Genomic DNA, 27,975 nt, shown 5'->3' with positions numbered 1-27,975 from the left:
GAGCAGGGATGGTGAATCACATTACCACATCATGTCTCAAACAAATCTGTGACGTTAAATAATAACTCACTCACTCACTCATTCAAACAAATCCTTCTGGTTCTAGTAACACATGTACAAATAGACATCGAAATGTAAAATCAAATTCGTCGGATAAAGATGTTACTTGTGACGTTGCAGATGCTTGGCCCTGATTCATATTGATATCATCTTCGGATGGAAGTGATAAAATGGAACATGCCTCCGGCGTGGTTGCATTCTAATGGAATGTGCACGAAGGCAACAATCTGTCCAACTGCTAGGTTTATACCAATTTGCTAATATTCAGGTTGCTGTCTCAGTGCAAGAGACACTGAATTCGAGCAAAGGCATCGTAGGAGATCTGGCTCGTTGTCTGTCTGACGTGATCGAGGAAGAGGTTGCTGCAGAACAAGGAAAGCTCAAGCAATATCGTTAAAACCAATACATACCTGTTTGCCCTTTCTCTACCAACAGAACCCGAATGTATCAAACCAGGATACTTCAATATTGGAGTGGAAGTTTATGTACAACATCCATTTAAATGCTTCAAGCGTCAAAAACTTTGTTCATTGAGCTAAGCTCTGTAGTGGCAAGGAGGCGGTGTGCTGCCGTTTTTTTCAGTTGAGCTCATGACAGCTCTGATCGCACGAATGGTAACGGAGTGCATATGGCTTCTTCCATGTCATGTCCAACCTTTGCTTTGTCAAACATTTTGCAAATATAGCAAACCAACACTTCACATCAAAAACATTAGTCTCATCTACTGGAGCCCAGTCTTCCTCATTAAACGAACTTGTGCAAGGCGTACATAAAGGATAAACACCAATCTTGGCAACAAGGAATATCGAAACAATGCATAAACATGATACAGTGAATTAAAGGCAAGGTTGGTATATCTAGTATGCATCGTATAAAACTGGAAATATCAACTGATACCTCAGATATTGATAATAACCCCAGTGAAAGCTTGGCGAAAGATTCCTTCTCATTTTCTTCTCATCTAACTATGTGCCAAAAGTAAAAAAACAATGGTTATAATCTCTGCACACACACACTTACACACACTTACAGCTATATGTTTACCTTATACTTCGTATTCTTCCTATCTCATCGATACTGAGATTAGTGGTATCAACATCCCGCTTCTCAAAGCTTCCAGACATGCGCCTGCTACCAGAGTTGCCTTTTTCGCCGTATATTATCATACTGACGGTCGCATCAGTACCTGCGTAGCCGTCTCCACTTGTCCGTATAACAATCTGCAGATCTAATAAACACATGTCGAGGTTCAAGTTCGTTGAAAACCAGCCAATATGTTTTTGTTTAGTGGACTTAGCCATCAATGTTACAACATTATATTATATTGCATAATACAGGTGCATAAGTAATGCATATATGAGTCCGGACATTTCTTCTTGTCAATACTCCTTCATCTGCACAGGATCATTTGCATTTCAACAGTTCTTCAGGTGTATAACGAAAACTAAGTGCGGTCTCCACTGACTAGATGACTACACTCAGTAATGCGCAGGTTACCAGTGAGAATATTGTCCTATCTCATTTGTAATTTTCTCTTTTAAATGTCAGGTCTGGGTTTAATTACTTTCATCCTCAACAGCAAAGCGTGTGTCTCTATTACAAAATTATTTCAAACAACTTCTCTCAGATTTTACGGAGAAAGGTAGATCTCACAATCACGTTTTTGTTGTATTCAACAAAAGCAGTTATGTGAAAAAGAGATATGCTCCAATATTACAGATGAAAATAGTGAACTTTTAAGACCAAGTGAATGCTCAGGTATAAACATATCTCACTTCGACTGGCCCAGCGTCGGTGTCGCCCAGGGACATATTGCTGACTATGGAAAACCTCCCTTGAACAGTGAAAGTGTGAATACTGGCCATTTACATCGAGGAATTCAGGGATCCAGTTATATTCAACTACTCTGTCACCCGGGGGAACCTGTAAATTTAAAGATATCTATTACATTAAAGCAATAAACTTTGGGCATATCATCGTATTACCAAGTTTTCCATAAACGGAATGATGTCGTATGATCTTCACCTATAAATATATTGCAAAGTACGTCTTACCTCGAGGAAGACATGGCTCACATCTCTAAGATACCCACTCCTCTCATTGGCGATTACCGTGCCGTTATGAAGTAAGTTCAGATATGTTGATATTTGGTCGACCGTGCACCATTCTACACTGTAGACGTGATGCGAGCATAATCTGATGACTATCTGCAAAGACAACAGGAAATAATGAGTTTTAGTCAGGTCAAATGATCATCTGTGGCCAGGCAGGGTTATGTGACACACAATAAAATATTATTTTGTTGAATGTTGCTGTATCACTACTTACATTTATGTCAAGGGGCACATAGTTTTCTTTGGTGAATTGTTCATGTGGCATATGTGCTTTGACAACATAGACTCTGCTGAGAGAACGAGACTGTGGTCCATCTGCTACCTGTAACAATAGTTATCTATTGGTAAGAAGAGATATGGTGTATGTATGAATCACCGTATAATATACTGTCAGCGCAGTAGTCATGAAGGCAAAAAGTAATTAATTTCGACGTCTGTTTCTGAATATCCAAGGAAACTTTATCTATGGAATATTTGGCTTCTTAGTTGTTGATTACTTGCTCATGTTTTTGTCAACACTTCAGAGAAGATATACATGATAAAGCCAACGGCAATCATGTACATTACAGAAGAGCCTGGCATAAATCTTTGGAAACAACTATTGCATTTGCAATACCTGAGAAGGAAGTTTCAGGTACCTGAGAAGGAAGTTCCTTGTTTGTTCTTCTTGTGGAGATGCAAGTGAATTTATAGGACGTAGAAACTGAAACAACGATAGATAACGTTCTTGTGAGGCATATAGAAGTTGGTATTCAAGTATAAGACAAAATGTTATGGATGTCAACTTCTTCTACATCCATATTATTTTGTCCAGTGGAACCTTTTAAAGAACGATAACCTTCACAACAAGAGTCATCAGAAGATGACATATCCCCCCGGCCCCAACATATTTGATAGGACAAATCATCTCACAGTTACTTAACTGACTGACTGAGTTTAGTTTGACGTCGCTTTTAGCAATATTCGAGCAATATCATGTCGGGGGACACCAGAAATGGGCTTAACACATTGTGCCCATGTGAGGAATCGAACCCGGGTCTTCGGCGTGACGAGCCAACGCTTTGACCACTAGGCTACCCCACCGCCCCGACAATTACTTAAAGTCCAGCTTGATGTTTAGACTAAGTCCGAATCGTTTCCATGGAAATCACCACAAAAAACTGCAAATAGCAAAAGGCGCCACATCGGGATCTGCCTCACATATCTGCCTAGTTCTGTTAAAAGATATTAAGAACTTTTGTGCCCCGGAAACGCAGTCCATCCCTCCCTTTTGAGACTAAGTCCTAATCTCCTAATCGTTTCCACGGAAACCGGGAAAAATAGAAATGACAAAAATCCGTAAGTAGCCAAAGGCACCACCCTAGGTTCTGTTTGTAATATCTAACAATTCTTGTTGAAAAATAAACGGTTTTTGACTTATGCTCTGGAAACAAAATGATTACTGACGGACGGACGGACGGACGAGGCGTCGACTATATCCCCCCGCATTACATGCCGGGGGTATACAAATGTACCCAATAGATATAGTCGGAAATGAACTGCCAGAAAGCAAAGGGCGATGTTAAAGGTTTATTCAACCATGATAAAAATCAACAATATCGTAATAACCTGCCATCAAGTTTTACTACAAGCACCTATGCATCGAGGTGCACGATTCTTTCATACTGGCTGACAAAAAACACTCATTTTGGCATTCTGCATCTATGATTAGATCTGCATCCGCAGCAATTCGTTCTCTTATTTTTAGACCTGGTAGGTAAATCTGTGGAAAGGGATTAGCTGTTTGAACGATTTCTGAACGACATATGCTCGCTGTTCCTTAATCTTGACCAAATGTCAAACGTTTGCAAGTTCCAGTTAACTTTCCGATCCACGTGCGTAAAGAGACTTGATAAACAAGAAGCAAAGAACAATTTCTCTGTGCAGAGAGTTTCGTGCCTTGGGCATGCAAGAAAACGTTGATATGTCTATACTTGTAATCATTAATTAGTAGCAACTGTCTGAGACCTTCAACACATCCAGCTGCCTCATTTAGTTGACACGCCGTTTTAGGACATGCATCCGGGCTCATCACTGATACTATATGATCCATGCATATACTTTTCACAACTATTGTCCTTTTACATCAAACGAAATTTGTTTTTGAGGATAGTCAAGATTGGGTCTTTTGCACTGACATTCTAAAAACGACGAAAATCATATTCTCTGACCAATGTTTTATTTCCTGTCAGATCTTTAGATTTCCTTGATTTTTTTGGCTTTGAATGAGTGAGTGAATTAAGTTTTACGCCCAATCAGCAATATTCCAGCTATATGGCGGCGGTCTGTAAATGTTTGAGTCTGGACCAGACAATCCAGCGATCAACAGCATGAGCATCGATCTACGCAAAGCCAGCGAGCCTGACCACCCGATCCCGTTAGTCGCCTCTTACGACAAGCATGGGTTACTGAAGGCCAATTCTAACCCGGACCTTCACGGGTTTTTTGGCTTTGAAGATGGATTCCATACCAAACATTTCCAATAACTCTCAGCCCCAGTATTTGTTCTGACACACTCTGAAAAAGCATACTCTGATCACCAAACGATAGAGTGAGTAACGGCTGCTTTTGGCTGCTCGGGACATTGTTTACTGCCTTCATTCTTCAGGCCGCAATGAAGTTTTTAGATAATTTTAACAGCCCTTGACAGTTATAGTATTGGCAAAATTGAGGTGAAATATGACATATAATAAATATAAGGACCTCGGTTTGTCACACTTCGATCCAAAGTGAATGAATGAATTAAAATTCAAAGTCAAGTCGGCATTATTTCAGTCATATCGAACAATATGAATACCTGTCGTCAAAAGACAGTAAAACATCTAGACCATCGCAGATTTAGATTTAAAACTAGCATGATACCATAAAACGATACTTCTATACGCACAATACAATATAAAAATGGACGATTTTGACAGATTTAGCCATGTTTTGAATTAACTCATATACTACGATTAAAAACATGTAACGAACAGGTATAATTTCAATGACGTTGTCTGACGTACCCTCTCTTTGAGACAATTACCATCCAAAATGTACAGTCGTCCGACTCCCCGTTGTCCTCATACTTCTTATATCTTTAATTTGCTCAATCTTCTCAATAGTACACTCTTATATAAAGAAACGCAAAAGCAAAATATCATTGAAAAATATGGTCAGACTCTTATTCAATCAACGAAAATTAACGGTATAGCACTGACTGACATTTTGTAGAGCAATACATTAGTATCCCGTGCACATTTCACTTTAGTACCTCGTATGACCACCTCTTACTGCTAGGACTGCCCGACACATCCTTGGCACACACCGAATCAGTTGTTTCGTTGAGGATTTTTTCTCCATTCCTCTTGCAGCATGTTAAACAATTGTTGAAGGGTCAATGGGGGATTACGGCGTCGACGTACACATTTACTGATCTGATCCCCCATATGTTCATTTGGGTTCAGATCCGGGGATCTGGAGGGTCAGGTGAGGACATTGATGTTGTTATTGGCCAGGTAGTTCACTGTAGCACGTGCTGTGTGAGGTCTGGCGTTGTCCTGTTGGAACAGCTCTCTATGGCGGTCGACAAGGCAATGCACGTGAGCACGGAGAATCGAGCGGCCGTTCCATTGCTTTGGACGAGCACCAATTTCGTCTGCGGTGTATGCGATGGCTACCCACAACATGACACATTCACCCAATCTGTCCACTTCCTATATGCAATTTGCTGCGAAGCGTTCACCTCTTCGGTGGGAGACACAGATCCTTCCATCCTGTCTGCTGAGCATGAATCGGGATTCATCGCTGAACCATACGTGTCTCCATCGTCCCCGAGGCCATACCCTGTGACGCCATTGCAGTTGTAGCTGGCGATGCTGCCTGGACAAAATCACGCCACTAGCAGGACGTCTTGGTCGCAACCCTCCCTCTCATAGACTGTTCCGGACAGTCTGGTCCGAGATCCTGCGCAATCCCGGTACTGAGGATGCAGTGGAGGCAGCAAGAAAAATCGTCCTTTGGCGTAGGTGGCGCGACCGGATGTAGCGGTCTTGGGCAGGAGTTCTTACACGTGGTCTACCGGATCTGGGAATGTCACGTGTTGATCGCTGCTGCATGTTCATGCATGTGCATACCATGCCACTGCGTAAATGGCTCAAAACAACAGCATTTCTTTCACTGATACCCATCTGTGTACAAAGTCATCGATTTCCAAACGATTATTTTGTAAGCTCAATAACACAACATATTCAACGTTCGAAACACTAAGTTCCACATAGCTAAATTTATGAGGCAATTTTCACTTTGGTTTTACTTTTTTTTAAGAGTATATATTACTGCTAAGAGCCGTTGTAATTATCTGAATAACTTCATTGCCTTCATGAAAACAAATGATCCTCTGAGGTCTTTGTATGGGCCCTGTCATTCATCAAAAGCACACTTTTTCTTGATTCCTGGATATGAAGGCCACCGGAGTCAAAGCTCCAAGCAGCGGAAGGACGATGAAAAAAAGAATAAGCCATGCCTTTTAAACTGGATTTTGACTAAACTCAGTACATTCACAACACAATCTACATTTAAAATATTATGCAAAGTCCCATTGAATATTTCCATTAATAATCTTGTCAATGAATTTGTGAATTTGAACCAGAGAAAGTTTATAGTGGTTAACATTTTTTATTAAAATTGCGAGTGTGAAGGTACACAGGACCAAAAAGCCGGATAGAAATATATTGCCATTGAAAGATAAACGTAAATACAGTTGAGAACGGAAATACATGCCATGACCGGATTTTGACGTATGTTTTCCAGATATTTCCTATTTCCGAACTTCGGGCATATATTTCGTATGAATCTATACCTTTGAAACATATGCTCATCGTACATTTTCGTATGCACAAGTACCTCGTTCATGTATGCCATGACCGGATTGTAAAGTATTTCCAAACGTGAATTGCAAAACAGATACCCCTGTAAATACATGATCATACAGTATTTCCGATGCATTCCTTTGAATTTCAATGGGTGCTGAAATTTCCGATTTCGTTCTAAGTTTACTCAGGTTGGAAACATGTAAACTTACGTAGGTGGGGAAACACATGTAAATTTTCATATTTGCAAATGTTCACACACCTTAGATATTTATGTATCATATCGGATTTCAGGGGTATGTATATGAACGGTTCATACACCTTCATGTTACCTGTGCTCAAGCAAGATGATCATTTGTTTCCATCATGTGAATTACTTAGTTCATGTAATTTCATTTTCACACATTGTAGTACGTTTGAAATCAACGTTCACGTGACCTCATTATTCTTATCATCAAAAGAGCCTGACTAAGATAGCATTACGCAAGCTAACATGGCTTATAAGGCTGCACTCGCTCTTGCTACCAGTATCAGTGACGCTTTGTCTGTGGTGTTGGCAAATCTTGTGAGTGGTGAACAAAAGGGCGATGAGCTGCCCCTTTGTCCTTGCAAGTGTCCCTAGCTGTCCAAACAGAATAGCACTTTATCTCTCTTGGAGCGCGGCTAAATATGCTACACGCACTATTCTGTAAAATAGTTTTTGGCAGTACATAATTGGAATATTATTGCACTGCATGTGACCTTTCTTAATAGTCTCACAGTGCCTGCACCATGCTATTTCTACTTCCGCTCAGCCTTTGCTGTAATAACGCCATACATGAACTTAAAGTTGTCCACATTTGTTTCATTAACACCAACGTATACGATAACGAACATTGTCATATCAAATTATATATTCTGTGAGACATGAACTGAAAAATAGTTTTTATCGTGTAACGATTATGACCGGATAGCACAGGCGGGTGCGTTCTCTGAGTATATCATAGGCATGTTGGACCTCCGTGTCTTTTGTGAATATCGTCTTGAGTTTCCTGTTTAAATTGACGATCCATAAATCCAGATTCCGAAAGCAAATGCCACACAAGCAAATGTGATGTTGCACTGCTGTATTTTTCCCTGTCGGAGAAGTCCTTCTCACAAGATATATTCCGTTGTTTGGAGCAGGCCTATGACTATTGCGCCCCAGTGTTGCTAAACATCTTGCAGACCTTTAGCCTGACATGGACGCAGACATCGCATGTTCAAGTTCAGATCTGACAGGTGCCGAAAATATTGATTCCAACAATAATGCAATATTTCAGTAGGTTATTGTTTTCCTAAGTGAGTGGAGTTCTTTCTACAGCATCGGAGATAAAGGTATCGCTGTCCTTCTGATATTCCACCCGAACGGAAGTTCTAACCATTTAGGGTACAATGTGTATGTTTCAGATTTGTAGGGCATAGTCTTGAGACTTTTCTACTTTGACCAGGAATCTTCGAACTTGCAACAGTCGTTTGAGAACATCAAGAGAGAAAGGGGTAGTGTGCGATGTATCTGGCAGACGTATATGGAGAAGGTTCGAAGAATGTTGCTGTATAAATACAATAATAGAAATACCGGTTATGTTTGAAAAATAAACTTAATCTGATAGTCAGTGAGATTATTGTGAAAGATCGCAATATGTATCATCATAAACGGGCCCAGATAAAAGTACATGTCATTCAATCCCACATTATATCCCCTTCATAGACACGGTACATGGTTGTTACAGGTAGGGCAAACACTTTCTGCTATAGGTATCTGCCGGTTTCACGCTACATACATATATTCAGATTATTGAGAAAAGTAGCGACGCATGTTCTCCTCCATCACACATATAATGGTATAGATACCCAGTGATTAGGGATAGCACTGCAGCAACCTAATGGAATTTATGACATACACTATCATCTGCAGTAGTACTGCCATACCTGGCATAGTATTTATTACTCTCTTACAAAAGGTGAAATATCACAGGGTTGTTATGGTAACGATAATTTGGCATACAATTTCTTGTCTTTCTCTTTTATCTGCGATCAAATTGTAAATCAGTTTCGACGTGAGCATGTTAATATTACGAATATTAATGTGATCGAACCTGTAGGCCTTTGTAAAAAGCGAGTTTCAAGCCACCTACATAAAAAACCTTCATGCTAAATATCTGCTAATCCGTGGCACGATTCCAACCTTATAATGAGCATGTGTTTGTGAATCATAATCAAATAGTGATGTTACAAGGTGTTCATGCCGCGTCAACAACACATGGAAACTCACGAGAATTGTAATACGGGCCCCTAAACCGCTGATGCTCCATGACCTGGAGACACATGTGATTGAGCGTATGTAGGGACGGGTAGAAGACAAAAGACAAAATGGATACTCGTGCTGTTATACTTTTGAATTATAAGTAAACATTCGTTCTTATAAATGTATGCTTTCCAGTTTAAACCAAATGTACATTCGAAGGATATCTAATTCTAGGTTAGGCTATTTAAATCATATTTACAATTCAAAGACCCAAACAATGGTCTGTTGTCAAAATATTTGTTTTCCATATCTTTTCCCAATCTGTATCCGTAGACCATATAATAGTCTATTATATGGCCTCTGCTGTATCATAGTCACAGAACGATATTATTTCTCCTTACGCCCTACATGAAGCATTTCTAGATATTCCCAGTTTCAGCGTTTGTTATAATCTGCAGGAAAACTCACTGCAGGGTTCGGGTTACTGAGTAAACGTACCAAACACCCATGGCTGGCGGGCACCAACATCTTCAGTATATTTACATCTGCCAACGCTTAATTCGCAAGTGGTGAGACAATACGCTAATGAAGCTAAGGGTCCTGCACCATATTTGTGAAATATCTATGATGCCTTAAATGAAGTCTATAATCTAAGCAAGTCTAGCTATGTATATCTGTAAGTCACTGCTTGAAGAAAGGCTCCTTTAGAATTTTGTTTGGTAAATATTAGCATTTCACTGACTTAATCATATTGGAAAACACATGGCAACCTATACATCATTGTGACTATGATTAAGATCATTGTAAAACACAAGGGTTAATTCCTTTGAGTTAACTAACAGGCTTTCGGTATCAAATATTTGGAACTCCGGCCAAAGGTGATGTTCTACTGTCAGGGAATATAGCGTTTTTATAATGCTTTGGTTGCACTTAATGATAAGTGTTTGTTAAATGTACATATGATGTTTTTGAAGCATAATCTCAGTTGACTCAGAGACTTTGCACGTGTTTTCCCCCCACTCCTTCCACACCCATCCTTCGTTTTTATGTTTGTGACATGATCTGTACACTGAAAATTTAAACAGGTATATAAATAATAACTGTTTGCAATCTTTACCCAGTTTAGTTTTCCATTTATTTAGCAATTTTCAGTGTCTATTATTTTCTGGAAATTTTGTACGGGGGTGCATTTAACAGTTTCACCCAATGACAGTAAAGCATACAGATCATCCGTTTCGGTACTTAAATAGGTTAATAAGTTTACATTATATTCCATGATATTGGGATGCTAAAATGATTAACATTATTATACAATGTATAACAAATCAGACAGCAAAAAGTAAAAACGCATGAGAAACATAAATGGTGTCAGGTAGTATACTTTCAATAATTACAGAAACTGCTTAGTTATCTAACTTTATGAACTAATTGCAGTCACTGGAGCTTCTGTATTCTACCCCAGAGATGGAATCAAAATAGGTGTACAGTATATTCCGTCGGGTAACTGAAATTTGGGAAAACGTCCGTATGGGACAATATCTAATTCCGAATCAAAAAGAGGCCATCCCATGTAGTGGTGTAACCATTCATCAATAGTATCGATGTTTGCATATTCAGCTATGCGATACGAATGCATCAATACACAACACATTTAGGCAATACATCAGGATATTTATATCGCGAGGGTCGATGATACATCGATGTATGGCCACAAGAGACGATATATCCCGATACTAAAGTACTACTTAAAGTTGCAAGGAGTATTGCATGAGGAATAGGAAGAGAGTCTCTTTGAAATCCTTCTGAAATTTACACACAAATTGAGCCTTATAGGAATTTGTATGTATCTGTTACATGAACAAAGGAGTTGGTGTGGAAGTGAAAGAGTGTGAACATGTTTCAAACTCTGTGAACTGTACAATACTTGTCTTCAAGTAATTGAAATATGTTTTAGTTGTTTGACAAATGACACCATTTATTCACAACTATGAATGATGTATTAGCTTTGTCAAGAAAGAGAACAAAGATAAGATACAATTTAGACAGCAGGTTAAGAGGGTTTTTTCAGTGAATTCTGAAATCTGATATAAATTACATTGAATTGTTTATGTAAGAATTGGTGTAGAAACACAACTTCCCAAAGGAAGTGCTGAACATGTTTGACTGAACCTTCTTCAACATGAAATGCTGAATTTTTTTTAGATCTACAGCTTTTTAAGTGCGTGTGTGTGTGTGTGTGTGTGTGTGTGTGTGTGTGTGTGTGTGTGTGTGTGTGTGTGTGTGTGAATGTAACAGGTTTTAATGAATTTATTACTATTATAAGTCACGATATGGCTGAAATATTGCCACTATGACTATAAACTTTAACTCACTCACTCATATCATGATATATCGTCTCGCCTCATTAAACTGGTATCAGGATATATCGTCTCCCCACTTAGGCTACGAAACACAGCTATAATACCAAGTATGTGCATATTAACACATTTACAGCTGTTACAGTAATTTACATCGGGAATCATTAATACAGTCTAATCATCTTTTTTGAAAGAGTATGAAAATTCATACAAGTGTGCACTAAAATTAGAGACCTACCGGTTCATTTCTGTGTGAACACACCTGTCTGTGTTTTATTGCAACAAGCAGTCTCTCCTTCTATGTCATATATAAGAAGTGTACCTAAGGTCAGTTATTTAAACTGTAATGTAATTTCCATTACAAAAAGTATAAACGGTATTACCTACTGATCAGAAAGATTTATCAGTACCCCACCGCCACCACCCCACCCTAGGCCTACCCTATCCAACACCCTCTCCTTCTCACACACATGTACACACCTGCACACCCTCCCTAACATATATATCGCCCTGGCCCATAGACCCAATATTTGAACCTTTTAAACAGACATGTGTGTGTCAACAAAGGCAGGCACGTTTTTAGTGGTGCTCAGTCGTGAGTATCACTTCGCCATGTGTTTCTAATGATCTCCGTGCATTATGGCGTGGTCCGACGCGCTAACGAACCCTATGTTACAGTTACATTACAGAACCACTTAAATACATGTTAAAGAAGTGTCAATCTTGTAACACTATATTTACCCATTACCAACCATTTACGCGTGTACTATATATATGACAAACCTAACCCTGGTCATACGAGATTTCAAAGGTGTTAAAATGCATGTCCTACAATCACAGCATTTACATATGTTACACATGCTAGCAAACACATGAAAACAATGGCCAGATTTACAAACCTGTGAAATACATGTAAATACAGAGTTGAATGTTCGTTATTTTAACACCCCTTTAGACGTGTGTAAGTCTGACAGCCAGATGATACGTAGATTTCAAACGTTTGTCCATATGGCCGCCGGATGAAACGTATATTTCCTAACGTTAGTAGATTTGGGTAATACAGTCATTTTGGCTGGTGAGACTGAAGTTGGTTTTATAGTGCTAGCCCACTGAGATACCAGTCCGCAGTGAAGCATGAATACCCCACTCAGACAGATTATACTGACTCCGAGCCTACCAGTCCTTGTTGTACCCATTAATAATAATAATAGTAGTAGTTTATTATAGTGTCATGTGTTATAAATGATGGGACAGCATAGTACAGTATATAAAATTCAAACACCAGGCCTCGAAAGGCCGAAATGACACTTTAAAAAGAATTTTAGCAAAATTAAAAAAGCGTTTAAAAAATAAGAAAAGATTGTTGACATATATACACACTTAGATATATACATAGGTATATATATAAATACTAGCATCGATGCATACAAACATAGATATCTACAAAGATATTCCTTCATACATAAATGCATCCATACATAGACGTATACATACTTAAATGCATACATAGACACATGCATACATATACACTTACATACATACATAGATACAAACAATACACATACATACATACATACATACATACATACATACATACATACATACATACATACATACATACATACATACATACATACACACAACATATACACGCACATGCATACACACACACACACACACACGTACACGCGTACATACATACGTACGTACGTACGTAGGTACGCACACAGGCACAGGCAGGCAGACACGCACGCAAGCACGCACGCACGCACGCACACACACACATACATACTCATACATACTCACACATACATCACATCACATCACATCACATCACATCACATCACATCACATCACATCCATGTAGAGATAGTAAATAGAAAAATAAAACTAGTAAGTTAAAATTAATGCATTACAATTATTTACAGTTTTCTTGAAAGGATTTTTTGTGGAACATACGTTGGAAACTGTTGGCTAGTTCGTATTGGATTTCGTCATTTGATAGCAGCCAGCAAAACTTATCATATAATTGGAGGTCCATAAAGCTTGAGTTTAGTTGGTTACATTTATGAACAAGAATTTTTTTTGTCCAGGGACACGGATGCCCCCGCTGACATTCATAAGACATATAAAGATCAATAATTGAACAAAATTCACGAACAAGTTCAATAAACATCTATGCAACTATGACATGCACACCTTTCGAGTCTCAATGAAACACATGTATAAGCTTAATCAATTCTGTTGAGCAGTTTTTGTGGAGAAGTGGATAGACTTAATCCCCTATTTCACTATCATCAGAGAGAAATTCAGGAAAATTTATCTAAGTTCAAAATTCTCTAAACATACAAAAAATTATAAAATACGAAAACAAAATATGAGATGGACACCTTTAGAGTCTCTATAAAAGACATATGTAAGCTAAATGAGTTTTGTGCAGTGGTTTTTGAGGAGAAGTGGATAAAGTACACCCCCTGTTGTATGGGACGAACTGGATGAATAGAGCCAATTCAAGTTCAAACATATGTAGAAGTGACAAAATTAAGAAATTGGATGAACAAGGTATGAGATGCACACCTTTAGAGTCCCAATGAAACACACATAGAAGGCCAATTCTGTTGAGCAGCTTTTGTGGAGAAGTGGATAGACTTCACCCCCTACAACACTATATTCAGAGAGAAATTCAACAAAATTTATCTAAGTGCAAACGGCATTAAAATTGGAAAAATAAATAAAATACAAAATCAAAATATGAGATGCACGCCTTTAGACTCCCTATAAAGCACACGTGTAATCTAAATGAATTCCATAAAGTAGTTTTTTGAGGAGAAGTGGATAACGTACACCGCCTGTTGGATGGAACGAACACTGGCTGAATAAAACGAGATTCAACTAAGTTCAAACATCTGTAAAAGTGACAAAATTAAGAAATTGCATAAAAAATTATGAAATGCACACCTTTAGAGTCCCTACAAAAGACATGTAGAAGTTCATTCAATTCTGTTGAGCAGTTTTTGTGGAGAAGTGGATAGACTTCATCCCCTATTACACTATCATCATAGAGAATTCAGCAAAATGTAGCTAAGTTCAAATGTCTCTAAACTTACAAAAAAAACAATAAAAAAAAAAAGAAAAATATGAGATGCACACCATTAGAGTCCTAAGAAAGCCCATGTATAAGTTCATTGAATTCCACAGAGCGGTTATGGTGGAGAAGTGGATAGAATACATTCCCTGTTTCGTACGGACGGACAGACAGACAGACGGACGGACGGACACCGAGGGTAACCCTATATGCCCCTGCCATATATGGCGGGGGCATAAAAAGTCTCGTTCTAGATCTGATGTCGGTGTAGAAGCTACACTCCATCATGAAGTGCACCTCATCTTCTACTGCGTGGCCGTCACACAGTGTACACAGTCTATTTTGAAGGGGGGTCACAGGCTTGGTATACCGTCCTTTCTCAATATTGAGGGGTAGGCTTCCACTACGAAAAGAAGCAAGCAGGCTTCTTTGCTGTCTAGTTATATTTATTCTTGTGTAGTGACAGACACATATTTCTTGTTTATAGAGTCTATATGTTCTTAGTTTGTTCCCATTAGGTTTGTGATGATCATTGAACAAATCGTGGAGCCACTGATCACTGTCTCTTTGGTCTAAAGTGTCAAGGGCTTTTTGTAGTAGTTCCATGCCACAGTTAAGCATGAATACCCAACTCAGACACATTATACTGACTCAGAGCCGACCAGTCCTTGTTGTACCCATTAATGCCGAGCGCCAGGCAGGGACCAACAAGTACCATAGGTTAACGTCTTTTAGTATGACGCGGTAGGGGATCGAACCCGCGACCTTCCGCTCTCCGGGCGGACGCTCTAACCACTACACCACGGAGATGAGAGAGCTACAAAGGCGGCAAATAATATTATCAAACAAAAATATATACTCAGCGCAAGTATTGAAGGGTCACCCATATTATATCGATCTGCAAAGAAATTAAAACAAATATTAGAGACATGGTGACTAATAATGATTGTATTGAGTTTCATTTCAACAGTGATAACAAAAGAAGCACAAGGGCGCTTGCAACTAGCACAGTTTAAGGGGTATCCTTCATGAGCAAGTTCACACACAGTATCTCGATTTTCAATACTCAGAAGACGTCGCATTTTTACTGTCAACGAGGCCTAAAAACACGTCCTTGTCCCCCGATTTTCATGTGCCCGTGCTCCGATTTGCACGCGCAGATCGTGTGATAGGTTTGCGTTCGATTGCAACGGTCTGTGTTCATGCATGGAAATCTACATATGTTGGAATAATTATCACTGTTTGCTTACTATTTTCATTATTTTCTGTGGTTTAAATGTTGTTCCCAGTGCTAATGCCATAATCGTTAATCATGATTGTGGCCTCTAACAACTAAAGTTTGTCTTACTGTCAAACCTAAATATGATTAAAGCAGCTTTATTTTCTACCAGTCATTTATATGAGCGACCCTTCAATAATTATATTATGTGTAGCTTGCCTTGTCAAATGAACTCAGTAAAGGTGTTTGTGGTTTCGACCTCATTTCAAACCTAAGCTCTTTCAACAACACTAGAATAGTGCGGAAAGCGGCGTGAACCTTTTTCTAAGCAAACGGTGAACCTAGATCGATTGTTCAATATACCATGAGTATCACGATTTGATTTGATGCACATTCGTACTTTTAGCACTTGAATTTTCGTTTATCCGTTAACACTAACCACATTTAATGAATCGATAATTTTGAGCTAACAGTAAATACATTCTCGTGCTACTATACACATACACTGCAAAAGCAAGAGTGAAATGGATACAACACAGTTTAATCTTAATCCAGCCATATTCAAGTAGCTTTTAACAGCTCAGTAAATCAACGAGATTGAATACTTGTTTGCTTAAAAGACAGTTGCCATTGGTAATGTGGTAAACAGCCGCACAAACACTCGATAAATTGTCACTGTTTGCGACACATGTATGTTCATACCTGTTAGCTTTGGAAGTGTTATTTATGGAAATAAGTACATACGCTATGTAAGTGTGTCATGAATTATCAATTACGTTTTATCTGACAATCTACTGGCATTAAGTATCAGTTTAAGTGTTGAATTCAGTTCTGTCAAAACGGAATTTTTTCAAGGTTGCACACCACTGAAACACATGACAAACTAAGGAAGAACGTCATTGGTTGATTCATGAGGCATTTGCGAATAAACGTGGTGAAGATACACATCGTTACATATCTATCAGGTTTGGGACAGTTTGTAAAGAAATATGCATATGCCATCTAAAGTTTACTGGGAAAACTGTGTGAAATGCTCGGCCTTATTCATCATTCAAGGGAAATTTGGGTTAAAAACATTTAGACGAGAAGTAGGCACCCATACGTTCCCGATTTTGTTCAGGTGAACATTTGATTAGCCTCTGCATGTGTTTATGACGGGTGCGACTGGTGGGGCAATGTAGGCTTAGCTTTTTCGGCAAAAGAAGCATCACGATGTTATAGTGATTCATTAATACATGTACTTGATTGTACTCTCGACTATGCTTTTAGGAGATATTTTTATTTATGTGGAAAGGTTTCTTGCCTCTGCTAATATGTATTGATGTAATATTATTTTTAGGTGCGAATAGAGGAATAGTATGTATGTGTCAATATATAGATATATCGGAAACTCCTTTCCATATCCATGAGAAATCTCTACCCACAGCAGTGTCGACTGTGTGATTCCTACAATGTCATGTGCATGTGTTTGTAAGACACTATCGAATAGTATCAAATGAGTGAGTGAGTTAATATGTATCGTCACATCGGCAATATTTCAGCCATATCGTGACGAGAACAGTTTATAATTATATTAAAGATCAATAAAGTTAGAAATTAAAATTAAAAATATAGTTGCGGGCAACGATGAGGTCTCCTTGGCTTTACTTTCCATCAATTGTATCTGAGGGCCAGATATCATCGTCCAAAACGGAGCCAGAACACATGTTTTGACAGGCGAGCGGATCTTCCAAATACAACCGGGGTCACGGGGGTGATGTACCTTTTAAGTAGTTCCGGAGAAGAAATAGTTCCCTCTTTAAAAGGCTGTATCTCAGTTGTTCTTGGGTCTACGTTCAAAATAATTAGTGTTCTGGAATCGCCAGGACATCATCTACCACACAGAATTGGGAGCAAACTACTCAGAAAAGCTGAAAACAAAAAATAAATGCCAAACGGTACGCTTTAGCGACTTGACCCCGTACAAGCAAAATTGTTGGGTATTCGATTGTGCATCTGTACAAGAAATTTGGAAGTGTCGGAACATGTAGTTCTTGAGATATTTGCTTTCAAACGTTGAAATTTTGGAATTAATTTTGAATTATCGCCCCTTTGCTATTGGGCCAAGAGCCTAGAGATTTTTAAGGGGAATATCTACACCTCAGTGCGCATCTGTGTGATTTTTTGTAAGTGATTCGGAGCGTTGGTTTAGGAGTTATGTTTGGTACAAAAATCGGCGGAATAATAAATAATAATAATAATCCGAACGATTACAATAGGTCTCCTGCCTAGAGGCAAGGAGCCCTAAAAAAACCTGTTGACGAAGAACAGTAAAACTACTAGTGTATCACAGATATCCATATAAAACTAGCTATTAAATCTAAAATATTGAAACTATAAATGACAATACAATAGAAAAACGGGCTATAGATCGCCAACGACTGAAGGTAGATCAACGTACTAGGCACTATGGGGACTTACAGTACATTTGCTTCCTGCATGGACCCTAGCTGGATTCACACCATCCCCTCAGCCGTTATAGCAACGTAGACAAATCTAGCCATACATTTAAAAACACACATATTCTACGATTAAAAATAGCGGAGAGTTTCAATTTACTTTAAATGTTTGTGGACTTACGTATCCTCTCAGGAGGACACTAATATAACAGTACTTTAAACCCTCTTGAGGATACAGAAACTAACAATCTGAGTTATTAATTCTATCAAATGACAAGTGATCTCGAAAAGGTGACCTACCTGCCCTACAAGTTACACCACCAACAAACAAATGCAAAGGTATGAAAAACATGTGAACAAATGACCACTGGACATAATTATTGTCACTCATGCGTCACATTAGGCATGTTCTCCTCATGTATGTCAACGTATGATAGGTTCACTGCATCCTTGAAAGTGATGATGTTCACTAATGAACCTGTTCTTTGTGGCCAAAATGCCCCACCCAAATGTGATGAAGGTATCCCCTATAATGTATAAATAAGTGTGTCTTTTTTCTAAGCTGCTAATATGATGAACATTTTTATCAGGCCATATAAAGCTAGTTCTATGAGGCGTTTACAAATATTCCAGCAATATCAGAGCAAGTTACAACAAAAACATACCTATGAGGGCACTTTATCTCAGGTCTTCGGGGTGACGAACGAACACTTTAACCAATAGGCTGACAATGTTATCACTATATTGAATTAACACAAGCATACACCGGGAACGTAAATGAGCACAACCCTGTTTCAGAACTGTGACATGAGTGAGTGAGTGAGTGGAAGTTTATAGTCACAGCGGCAGTATTTCAGCCATATCTTAACTTAAAATAGTTATAAATTCATTATGAATGCGCAAATTTTAAAAGCTGTCGACGAAGGACAGTAAAACCAACTAGTATATCACAGTAATAAGAAATAAAACTAGCATATATCTTTAAAACAGGATTTCAAAATAGGACAAGACAATATATAAAAGCGCTGAGGACCGCCAACAACTGAAGGTAGATCACCACTCTAGGGACCATGGGGACTTACAGTACTTTGGCTACCTGCATTGACCCTAACTGGCCATTGGCGATTGTACTGATATTTAAACATAATAAAACAACAAATATTCAACTCTATTTCTTTTCAAAACTCAATGAGCAAATGGTAATTAACTTTACTAAAACATTATCTTTGAATATCTGACTAAAGGAAACAAGCACAGCGTAGACAAATTGTATGCTCCACCCCTCAGCCCAATCCGCCCTAGGAAAGACCCTGTAAAAGTCCGTCTTCCAGTCTGCAGCGGGGATACCATCCACTACAATACAGCCAACGTTCTTGTCCGCCTCCTCTCATCCTAAAGATCCTCGACATTACCCAATCAGGCAGATTAATCAGTTATTGTGTGGTCGACCTGTTCACAAATGTACTCCGTGAGGGAACCATTGAAATCATCATAGACCGCATAGATGAAATCAAGCTATCCCAAGAAACCCGCCTAACAACTGTAAGCATCATCAACAGATACATTCCTGCATCAGCTTCAATGGTCTTGAATGACATGGCAGCTGCAGGCATACCCGCTATCTGCCCTCTGAAAGTATTCTCGACATGTCAGCGTTTATGGATGAAACAGATTACATATTTACAAGGTTTATAGCCGAGAGCGGTACGCAGAGACGAAGTCATAACGAAAGTCTTCTCGTCATGTCAGCGTTTATGGATGAAACGGGTAACATATTTACAAGGTTATACCCGAGAGCGGTAAGCAGAGATACGGCGTTCTGTTGTATGAGTGGGTAGCGTGCGTCACATGCATGCGGGCTGCGTTTTGGTAAACCCTTTCAAACTAAAACCGTGTTTTTAATTACCTGAAAGGTGCTTCTCAACATTAGTAATAATAATAATAATAATGGATAGCATTTATATAGCGCAAATCTCCGAAAGGACTCTTTGCGCTTCTCTCTGACAACGGAAAGGACACATTAAAGGAAATCTTGTTTAAATAAGAATATTTTTAGACCGGTCTTGAATGAACTTAGAGAAGGGGAATTGCAGAGTTCATTTGGGAGAGCATTCCAAACTGAGGGCGCAATGTATTTAAAAGAGCGCTGTCCTGCTGACTTTAAGTTGCACTTTGGTATTTTTAACAGTTTCTCACTGGAAGAGCGGAGAGTTCGTGGAGCCTTGTAAGTAGAGAGCTCTCTGGACAGGTATGGTGGAAGTGAACCATCAAAATGGCGAAACACAAGTGTTGCAATCTTGTATTTGCACCGAAGCGTGATAGGTAGCCAATGTAGATGCTGCAGCATGGGAGTCACGTGATTGTACTTCCGTCTCTTCATCACAAGACGCGCTGCACCATGCTGTACTCGCTTGAGACGAGTGATCTCTTTAAGAGGGAGACCACAAAAAACTGAATTGCAGTAGTCCAGCCTTGAAGTGGTAAAGCAACTTACAAGACTGGCTGCTGCGTCTTCAGTGAGATATGGTCTTATAGAAGCGAGTCGGCGCAACTCAAGAAAGCAAGCACGGGACACACTGCTGATATGGTTATGGAGAGTTAGTGATTGATCAAAGTGCACTCCAAGATACTTCACACAAGGTTGAAAGGGAATATCATTCTCTCCTATAACAGCTGACTCTTCCTTGATAAGTTTTAGCCGGCTAGGTGCACCAACTGCCATAAGCTCTGTTTTGTCGGTGTTCAATTTCAGTTTATTACTGAGCATCCATTCCAAAACATCGTCAATGCATGATTGGATGCCATGTTTGACAGCATTGAAATCCTGAGGAAGACCACTTTTGGATACCCTCCTCAAAATTCTTCTGCAGAGAACGCTATTAGTCTATGTACAATACTGGACTTATTCGTCAAGATGAGGTTGTGATTAGGCAACATAGTTTCTATACACTTTCCTTTTCATTGAAAGGAGAAGATGAAGATGCTTCCTTGCCACAAGCACATCAGTATCAAGCACATTTAGTTTGAATGTGTTGTTTTTTGTCATATCAGACAATGTTTTCCTTCAAAGATGTTCCGACTTTATGTGAACATTTCAGAAATGTTGGAAATATAAATTTACCACATTTTAAACGTAATTTTGTTGTTATTTTAACGGTTGGCTAAATTTTCCTACAATCGCCAGCTGCTTAAGGGATGGTGTAAATCCAGCTAGGGTCCATGCAGGAAGCAAAAGTAATGTAAGTCCCCATGGTTCCTAGTATGGTGATCTACCTTCAATGGTTGGCGATCTATAGGCCGTGTTTTATACTGTTTTGTCTTCTTTAATTGGAATATTTTAGCTTTGCTCGCTAGTTTTATATTCATATCTGTGATTCTCTAGTAGTTTTACTGTCCATCGTCGACAGGTTTTAATCTTCCAAATGTTTTCACTTTTTACTGTATAAATTGTTTTCGTCACGATATGGCTGAGATATTGCCGATGTGACGTTAAATATTAACTCACTCAATCAGAAATGTTGCAAATTACTTGATTTCAGCGTATTAAAATGAAATCAAACTTTATGAAAAAATATAGATTTGTATATCAGAATTCAGTTTGGACTGATGTTTTTAGTGATTTCAACATCGCACTTAGAAAGACATGCTCTCGCCGCAAATAGCTACAACATTGCTGCTGCTTCTTAGATATGAAGTCAATAGAGTTCTTCTCTGAGTTCTTGTCTTAGCTCTTCCTTAGAGCTGATAACGGCCTCATACACCTCTTTCAAGTCCGGATTTTTTTCGGGTCTTGACGTATCATCATTGCCGCCATTTGCTTCACCGTCCGTCTCCGAGCGATCTTCGTGCAGGGGAGAGCAGTCCCTTTTTGCGTATTTCTCCAGGTTGGTCCCCCGGGTCTCGGGCTGCTTATGTTTCTTTTTGTCTTCTTTAGGCGTTGAACCGGGGGTTAGAGACTTCATTTTATGTGAATTTGTGTAAAACAGTTCTAAAGTGTTGTATACAACCCAGCATTCGTACTGACCATAAAGCTGTGATTTTACAATATTATGAGGAAAGGAAAAGTAGGCCTAATTTTTGGAAATTTAATAATTCACTACTTAAAGATCAGGAGTATGTAGATAAAATTAAGACTTTTTTTAAGAATGTAAAGGAAGATTTAAACCCAGCAATGCACTGGGATTGGATAAAATTCAAAATAATGACAATGAGTATTGAATATGTCAAAACTAAATATAAATTGAAGTCCAAAGGGAGAAAGAAGTTATCCATATTGGATAATCAGTTACAGGATAGTATGATGAAAACCTTACAAAAGGAATATGAGGATAATCAGACTGATTTAGAATTTATTTATGAACGAAGAGCTGAAGGCTCATTCATAAGATCACGAAACTAACTGGTCGGAAAAGTGTGAGAAGAGTATTTTTTTATAATTTAGAAAGACAGAGACAAATAAAGTAGAAAAGTTATCCGAGAATTAGAGAATTGGTAACGGTGTCAAAATAGAAAATGAACAAGATATACTGTCAGATATTGAAGATTTTTATTCTACTTTATATTCAAGTCGAAACACAAAGACTGATGAAGACATTTTAGAATATTTTGATCAAGATGTACCTCAGATTCAGAAGGAAGATACATGTAAGCCCATGTTTATGAAAGATATTGATTTCCATGAGCTATATAGTGCTTTAAAACAAATGAAGCCGAACAAGACGCCAGGTTGTGATGGTTTAACCAGTGAATTTTTTAAATATTTTTGGCAAGTTTTCTTTGATAAATCACTGGAATATTCTTCTGAAATACATACATTAAGTGTTTCGCAAAGACGTGGTGTTATAACATTAATTGACAAACCCAATAAAGATTGCTCAATGTTTGCTCAAGTTTTAGCAAATGGGATAAAGTCTGTTTTAGATTATACAATTCATGAAACTCAAACTGGTTTTATGAAAGGTAGAAGTATACATCAAAATGTGAGATTTTTATTAGATATCATTGAAACATGCGAATATTTTTAGACTTTGAGAAAGCATTTGATTCTGTTGAATTTAATTTTATTATCAACGATCTGAAAAAATGTGGATTCCCTACAAAGTTTCTTAATCTAGTAACCCTTTGTTATAATGATATTTCATTATATGTTATTAGTGGTGGCCGATCTACGAGTAGGTTTGAAAACTTTAGCGGAACAAGACAGGGGTGTCCGGTTAGTCCATATATATTTTTTATATGTTCTGAGTTAATAAAAAGCAAGTTTCGTAGCATAGATTGCATCAATGGTTTGCAGTTTGCAGGAAAAGAGCCGAAAGGTATATATTACGCTGATGACCCTGCACCATTATTAAAAGATGAAACGTCAATCCAGAAAACCATTTTATGTTAAACAAAATAATTTCAGTGGCCTAACACTTAATTTAGACAAATCAGTCCTAATGTCTCTAAGAAAAGAAGACTTGTGCCCACCTTATGGAATTCAGAAAGTATCGAGATACAAATACTTAGGCATAATGTTAGACCTTAATGACTTTGTTTGTTTTCATGATAATGTTGAAATTTCACTAGAATATCTAAAGAAGAGATTTGAAATCTGGAAGTCAAGAAATATGACAATTCATGGTAGACTCCTATTAAGTAAATCAGAAGGCATTTAAAGGCTTGTTCACCAGGCAAGCTGTATACCATTCCCCAAAAGTTGTCAAGTCTATTGACAGAGAGCTATTTATATTTATTTGGAATAGCAAATCTGAGAAGGTTTCAAGAAATCGTCTCACACAAGGTTAGGAAAATCGGGGCATTAAAGCTTAAGGTTTTGATTTATTTAAGAAAGCCCTTAAAGTATACTGAACCGCAAAAGAAACGCGAACCGATAGTGGTTTCTTAAACTATACACTTTAATTCGCTCTAATAAACAATCAAAACGGAGGATTGCGTTTAAACTTGACAATTATGGTTAACACATATTCGGGAATCACATCCAGGGTTCACACAAACAAATTTACCAAAAATGGTACCACTAAGATACCTAAAAGTCAGTATCATGTTGGCCTCCATGGGCATCGATGACGGCGTTGCGTGGTCTGTACATGGAATGAATTAGCCGTTTGCAGAAGGCCATATGTACTTGGGTCCGTACTCTGCTTAATGCCTAATCGAGTCCAGCCGGAGTTGTCGGCCTTGGTTGAAGGTCATTCAGTCTGGCAGTGTGGGCACGACCGTTCTCTTGCTGAAGATGTGATTTCTGCGACGTTCAGAATGTAGTACAACGTGGGGTCTTATGACTTGGTCAGTATAGCGAGCAGCTGTCATGCCATTTTTTCGTCCTGGACCGTGACTCTGGAACACCACAGGGCCAACTCTCTGGTTCAGATCGATTCCACCCGATACCATGATGCTTGGACCAACCCACGGGTCTCTTTCAACAATACACGCATTTGAAAACCGTTCCGCATGCCTTCGCCGTACTCTCACTCTGCCACTGGCTGTCGAAACACAATACCGCCATTCATCAGAAAAGCACAGATCTCCATTCTCGATAACGTCGATATCGATGCTGAGTTGCCCATTGCAGTCGGTTTGGGCGGTAACGAGCAGTAAGGACAGGACCACGACACGGTCTGTGACAGCAGAGATTACTTTCGCGCAAACACCGACGCACTGTATCGGCACTAGTGGGTCTCTTGTGAGTCCCAGTGGTCTGGCGAGCGGTTTCCGTGGCTCTGGTGAAGCGATTCTGCATATGATTCCGCACAATCTGTCGATCTTGACGTTGTGATGTTACTGCAGGTCGTCTACTGCGTGTACGGTCAGGAATGCTGTTAGTGGCCTGATACCGTTCTTGCAGTCGGTAGATTGTCCTAACATGAACATTAAAATGATTGGCTACCCTTCATGCAGCCTGGCAAACTTGCAATCGTCCCAAGCCTTGGTTCCTCTCATCTCTCGTAAGTCGTGGTATGGGGATGGTGTCAACACAAGAATGCTTTCAGGCGAGTTTAGGACTCGCTTTCATTGGTAGGGTTGTCACGATCTGCACGTGCATTTTCATTTTCACGAATGTCATTCGGAACCTTTTACCACGTCTTTTTAGGTACGTTTGGTCGATATATCTCTTTCATCAGAAAACACACTGATTTTGGTAATCACTGTCAATTTGGATTGAAAAAACATGTTAACAAAACTTTACAATCACAATAAAAGCACCACCTTGTAAGAACAAAAATTTGGTTTTGAAAATCGCGTTTCTTTTGCGGTTCAGTATACTATTAGTATGGCTTTCTAAATATTGCAAGAATAAGAATTTTTGGAGCTATCAAGTTCAACCTATATTTGAAACTGTAGGCCCCCTTGAGTTTTTATTAAACTGCAACTTTGACTTATAAGATATGAATTTAACCATTCCACTATTTTATAAGGATATCTTGAATATCTGGAAATTCCATTATTACAAAGTTGTTGACATTTTGCATCAAATTATTTGGAACAATTAATAGGTGCTTATAAACAGAGAAAAAGCTTATATGACTTAGATTGGAAAGAAGCAGGTATTATTTATGTTTAGCAATTACTAAGAAAAAAAAGAAATTTCCTGCAAAGACAAACATTAGCTAGGATATATGGATTAGAAATTTTCCAAAGAAAATACAGATTGTATACCAATGCCATAAAAACAGCTATTGGTCAAAATTATTATTATAAGTATATGACTTGTTCTTTCCCAAGGGATGTTTGCCCACACGTCAAGGGTGTAACAGTTGCTGATATTCCTGATAATGCCAAGTTCTGGTACAGCTTAGTGCATGATATTTGTTCTGTGGCAGAAGAGAATACTTATAAATGGGAAATTGTACAAGAATCAGAATTAGAAAAGAAATACAAACAATTACAGCTTAAAATTCTTCACTGAATTTTGCCTTGCAATTTATATCTGAACAAGTTAAATGTTAAAGATAGTAGATGTGTGAACACTGTGGCAATATTGACACTATCAGAAATTATATGTTTTATTGCTCTCAGGGTTTGCCATTCTGGCTTTCATATTTTAAATGGGCAAAAGCAAATATTCAAGATAAGGTATCTCCAAATTACACATATGTTGTATTATATGGCCTTAATGGAGTCTCTGATCATAAAGACTGTAAATTATTTAATTATGTATTGATGTTTGCTAAATTTATAGTGTATCGCTGCAAAGTCACTGGAAGTGATTGTAATTTTGACACTGTCATAAAAGATATAAAATTACATTATAAAATACTGAAACATACCGGAAAACTGTAAGTGAAAAAGTAAAATCTAAGTCTTTAACACTTATGACAACTTTATTACTAATTATGACCTATCATTTTTAATCCCAACACCCTGGTATGTCCATCCACGTGACACTGTACAGGGAATTAATCGTGGAACTTTATTGCTAATATTTGATGCTTTAAAAATAAAAACAATCAACAAAAAATAGAAAAAGAACATAGCTGATGCGGCGTTAAGCAATATTGACGCAATCACTGATTATCAAATTCAGATCCGGGTAAGAATTGGTCTGCAGCACCCTATGCTTGACATGAAAGGCGACTAATGGGATCGGATGTTCGGACACTAATTAGGTAGATTCAGAAGATGGTATTCCATTGACACGATCGATGGTCATGACGTCCATCACAGCATTGTCTGGTCCGGACTCAATTATTTACAGACCACTGGCATATAGTTGGAATATTGTAGCAGTAAAGGGCAAACCAACAATCTTGACCACACGATATTTGTGGTTTTAACATTCCTTAAACAGTCTAAAGCATGTCCTTACCCTCTTGGCAGCAGGTGCTTGTCCATCCCTGGCTGCACCTACACTGACCAGTGTCTTCATCAAACTTCCCTCCATTGAAGCAGAACTTGTTGCACGATCTGTAGATTTCGGGGACATCGCCAATCGACCGGCGCTGACATCGTTTCAGGCATGATGCCGTAGACTCGTTGTCATGACAACAACGTGTTCTGTTCCTGGCTTGGTGCCCTCCACCACATGATCTACTGCATTCTCCCCACTCTCCCACACTCCAGTCACAGTCGGCCTCACATGTTCCACGTGTATAGTCGATAACAAGTGTTGATATGAGCAATGTCAAGAACAATGTCGACATTTCGAAACTGTCTGAATTGTCACCCAAACAGTGTTTACCTGTCACAGTTTACACGTTTAATTTGACGTCCATGTGTCTATGTACATGTTCACTGTCTGCTGTCCTACACATGTCTGTTTTGCGCAAGCAACGCAGTGCATGTTATTATCGTGTAAGGGGCTTATCGCAGTGCTCAAGCAGCGAATAGCAGAATGTGCTGTCATCATTCAGACAAGGTCTAATCATATTTCAATAACACATTGGACTTTCTTTCGGCAGGATCTTTTAGCCTGCGTACATTCCTGTCGTCATAGTCCCTTTAACAGTTCTCATGAACTAGATGAAACGATGTTACTGAAGTTTGAAGACTGCCCGGTAAATTGTTTCCTAATGCTGGTGCCACATATCTAAACAATAGCGTTCAC

General features: G+C 38.6%; 1 protein-coding gene across 1 annotated transcript in view; it reads right to left on the bottom strand.

The window, feature by feature from the left end:
- Positions 1-27,669, bottom strand: part of LOC124271469 — a 42,949-nt gene extending 15,280 nt beyond the window's left edge. The window contains exons 1-6 of the mRNA XM_046706624.1: positions 27,238-27,669; positions 2,813-2,877; positions 2,389-2,496; positions 2,115-2,267; positions 1,836-1,983; positions 1,105-1,288 (exon numbers count right to left, since the gene is read on the bottom strand). Coding sequence (XP_046562580.1) covers positions 1,105-1,288; positions 1,836-1,983; positions 2,115-2,267; positions 2,389-2,496; positions 2,813-2,877; positions 27,238-27,571 — 992 coding nt within the window. The 5' untranslated portion in view covers positions 27,572-27,669. The remainder of the gene's footprint in view (positions 1-1,104; positions 1,289-1,835; positions 1,984-2,114; positions 2,268-2,388; positions 2,497-2,812; positions 2,878-27,237) is intronic.
- Between the last annotated feature and the right edge of the window lie 306 nt (positions 27,670-27,975).

This window comes from Haliotis rubra, unplaced genomic scaffold (genome assembly GCF_003918875.1).
Source record: "Haliotis rubra isolate DU_JTF1 unplaced genomic scaffold, ASM391887v1 Scf1600, whole genome shotgun sequence".
Lineage (NCBI taxonomy): Eukaryota > Metazoa > Mollusca > Gastropoda > Lepetellida > Haliotidae > Haliotis > Haliotis rubra.
The sequence above is the reverse complement of the archived record's forward strand: the minus strand, read 5'-3'. Positions and strand labels throughout refer to the sequence as shown.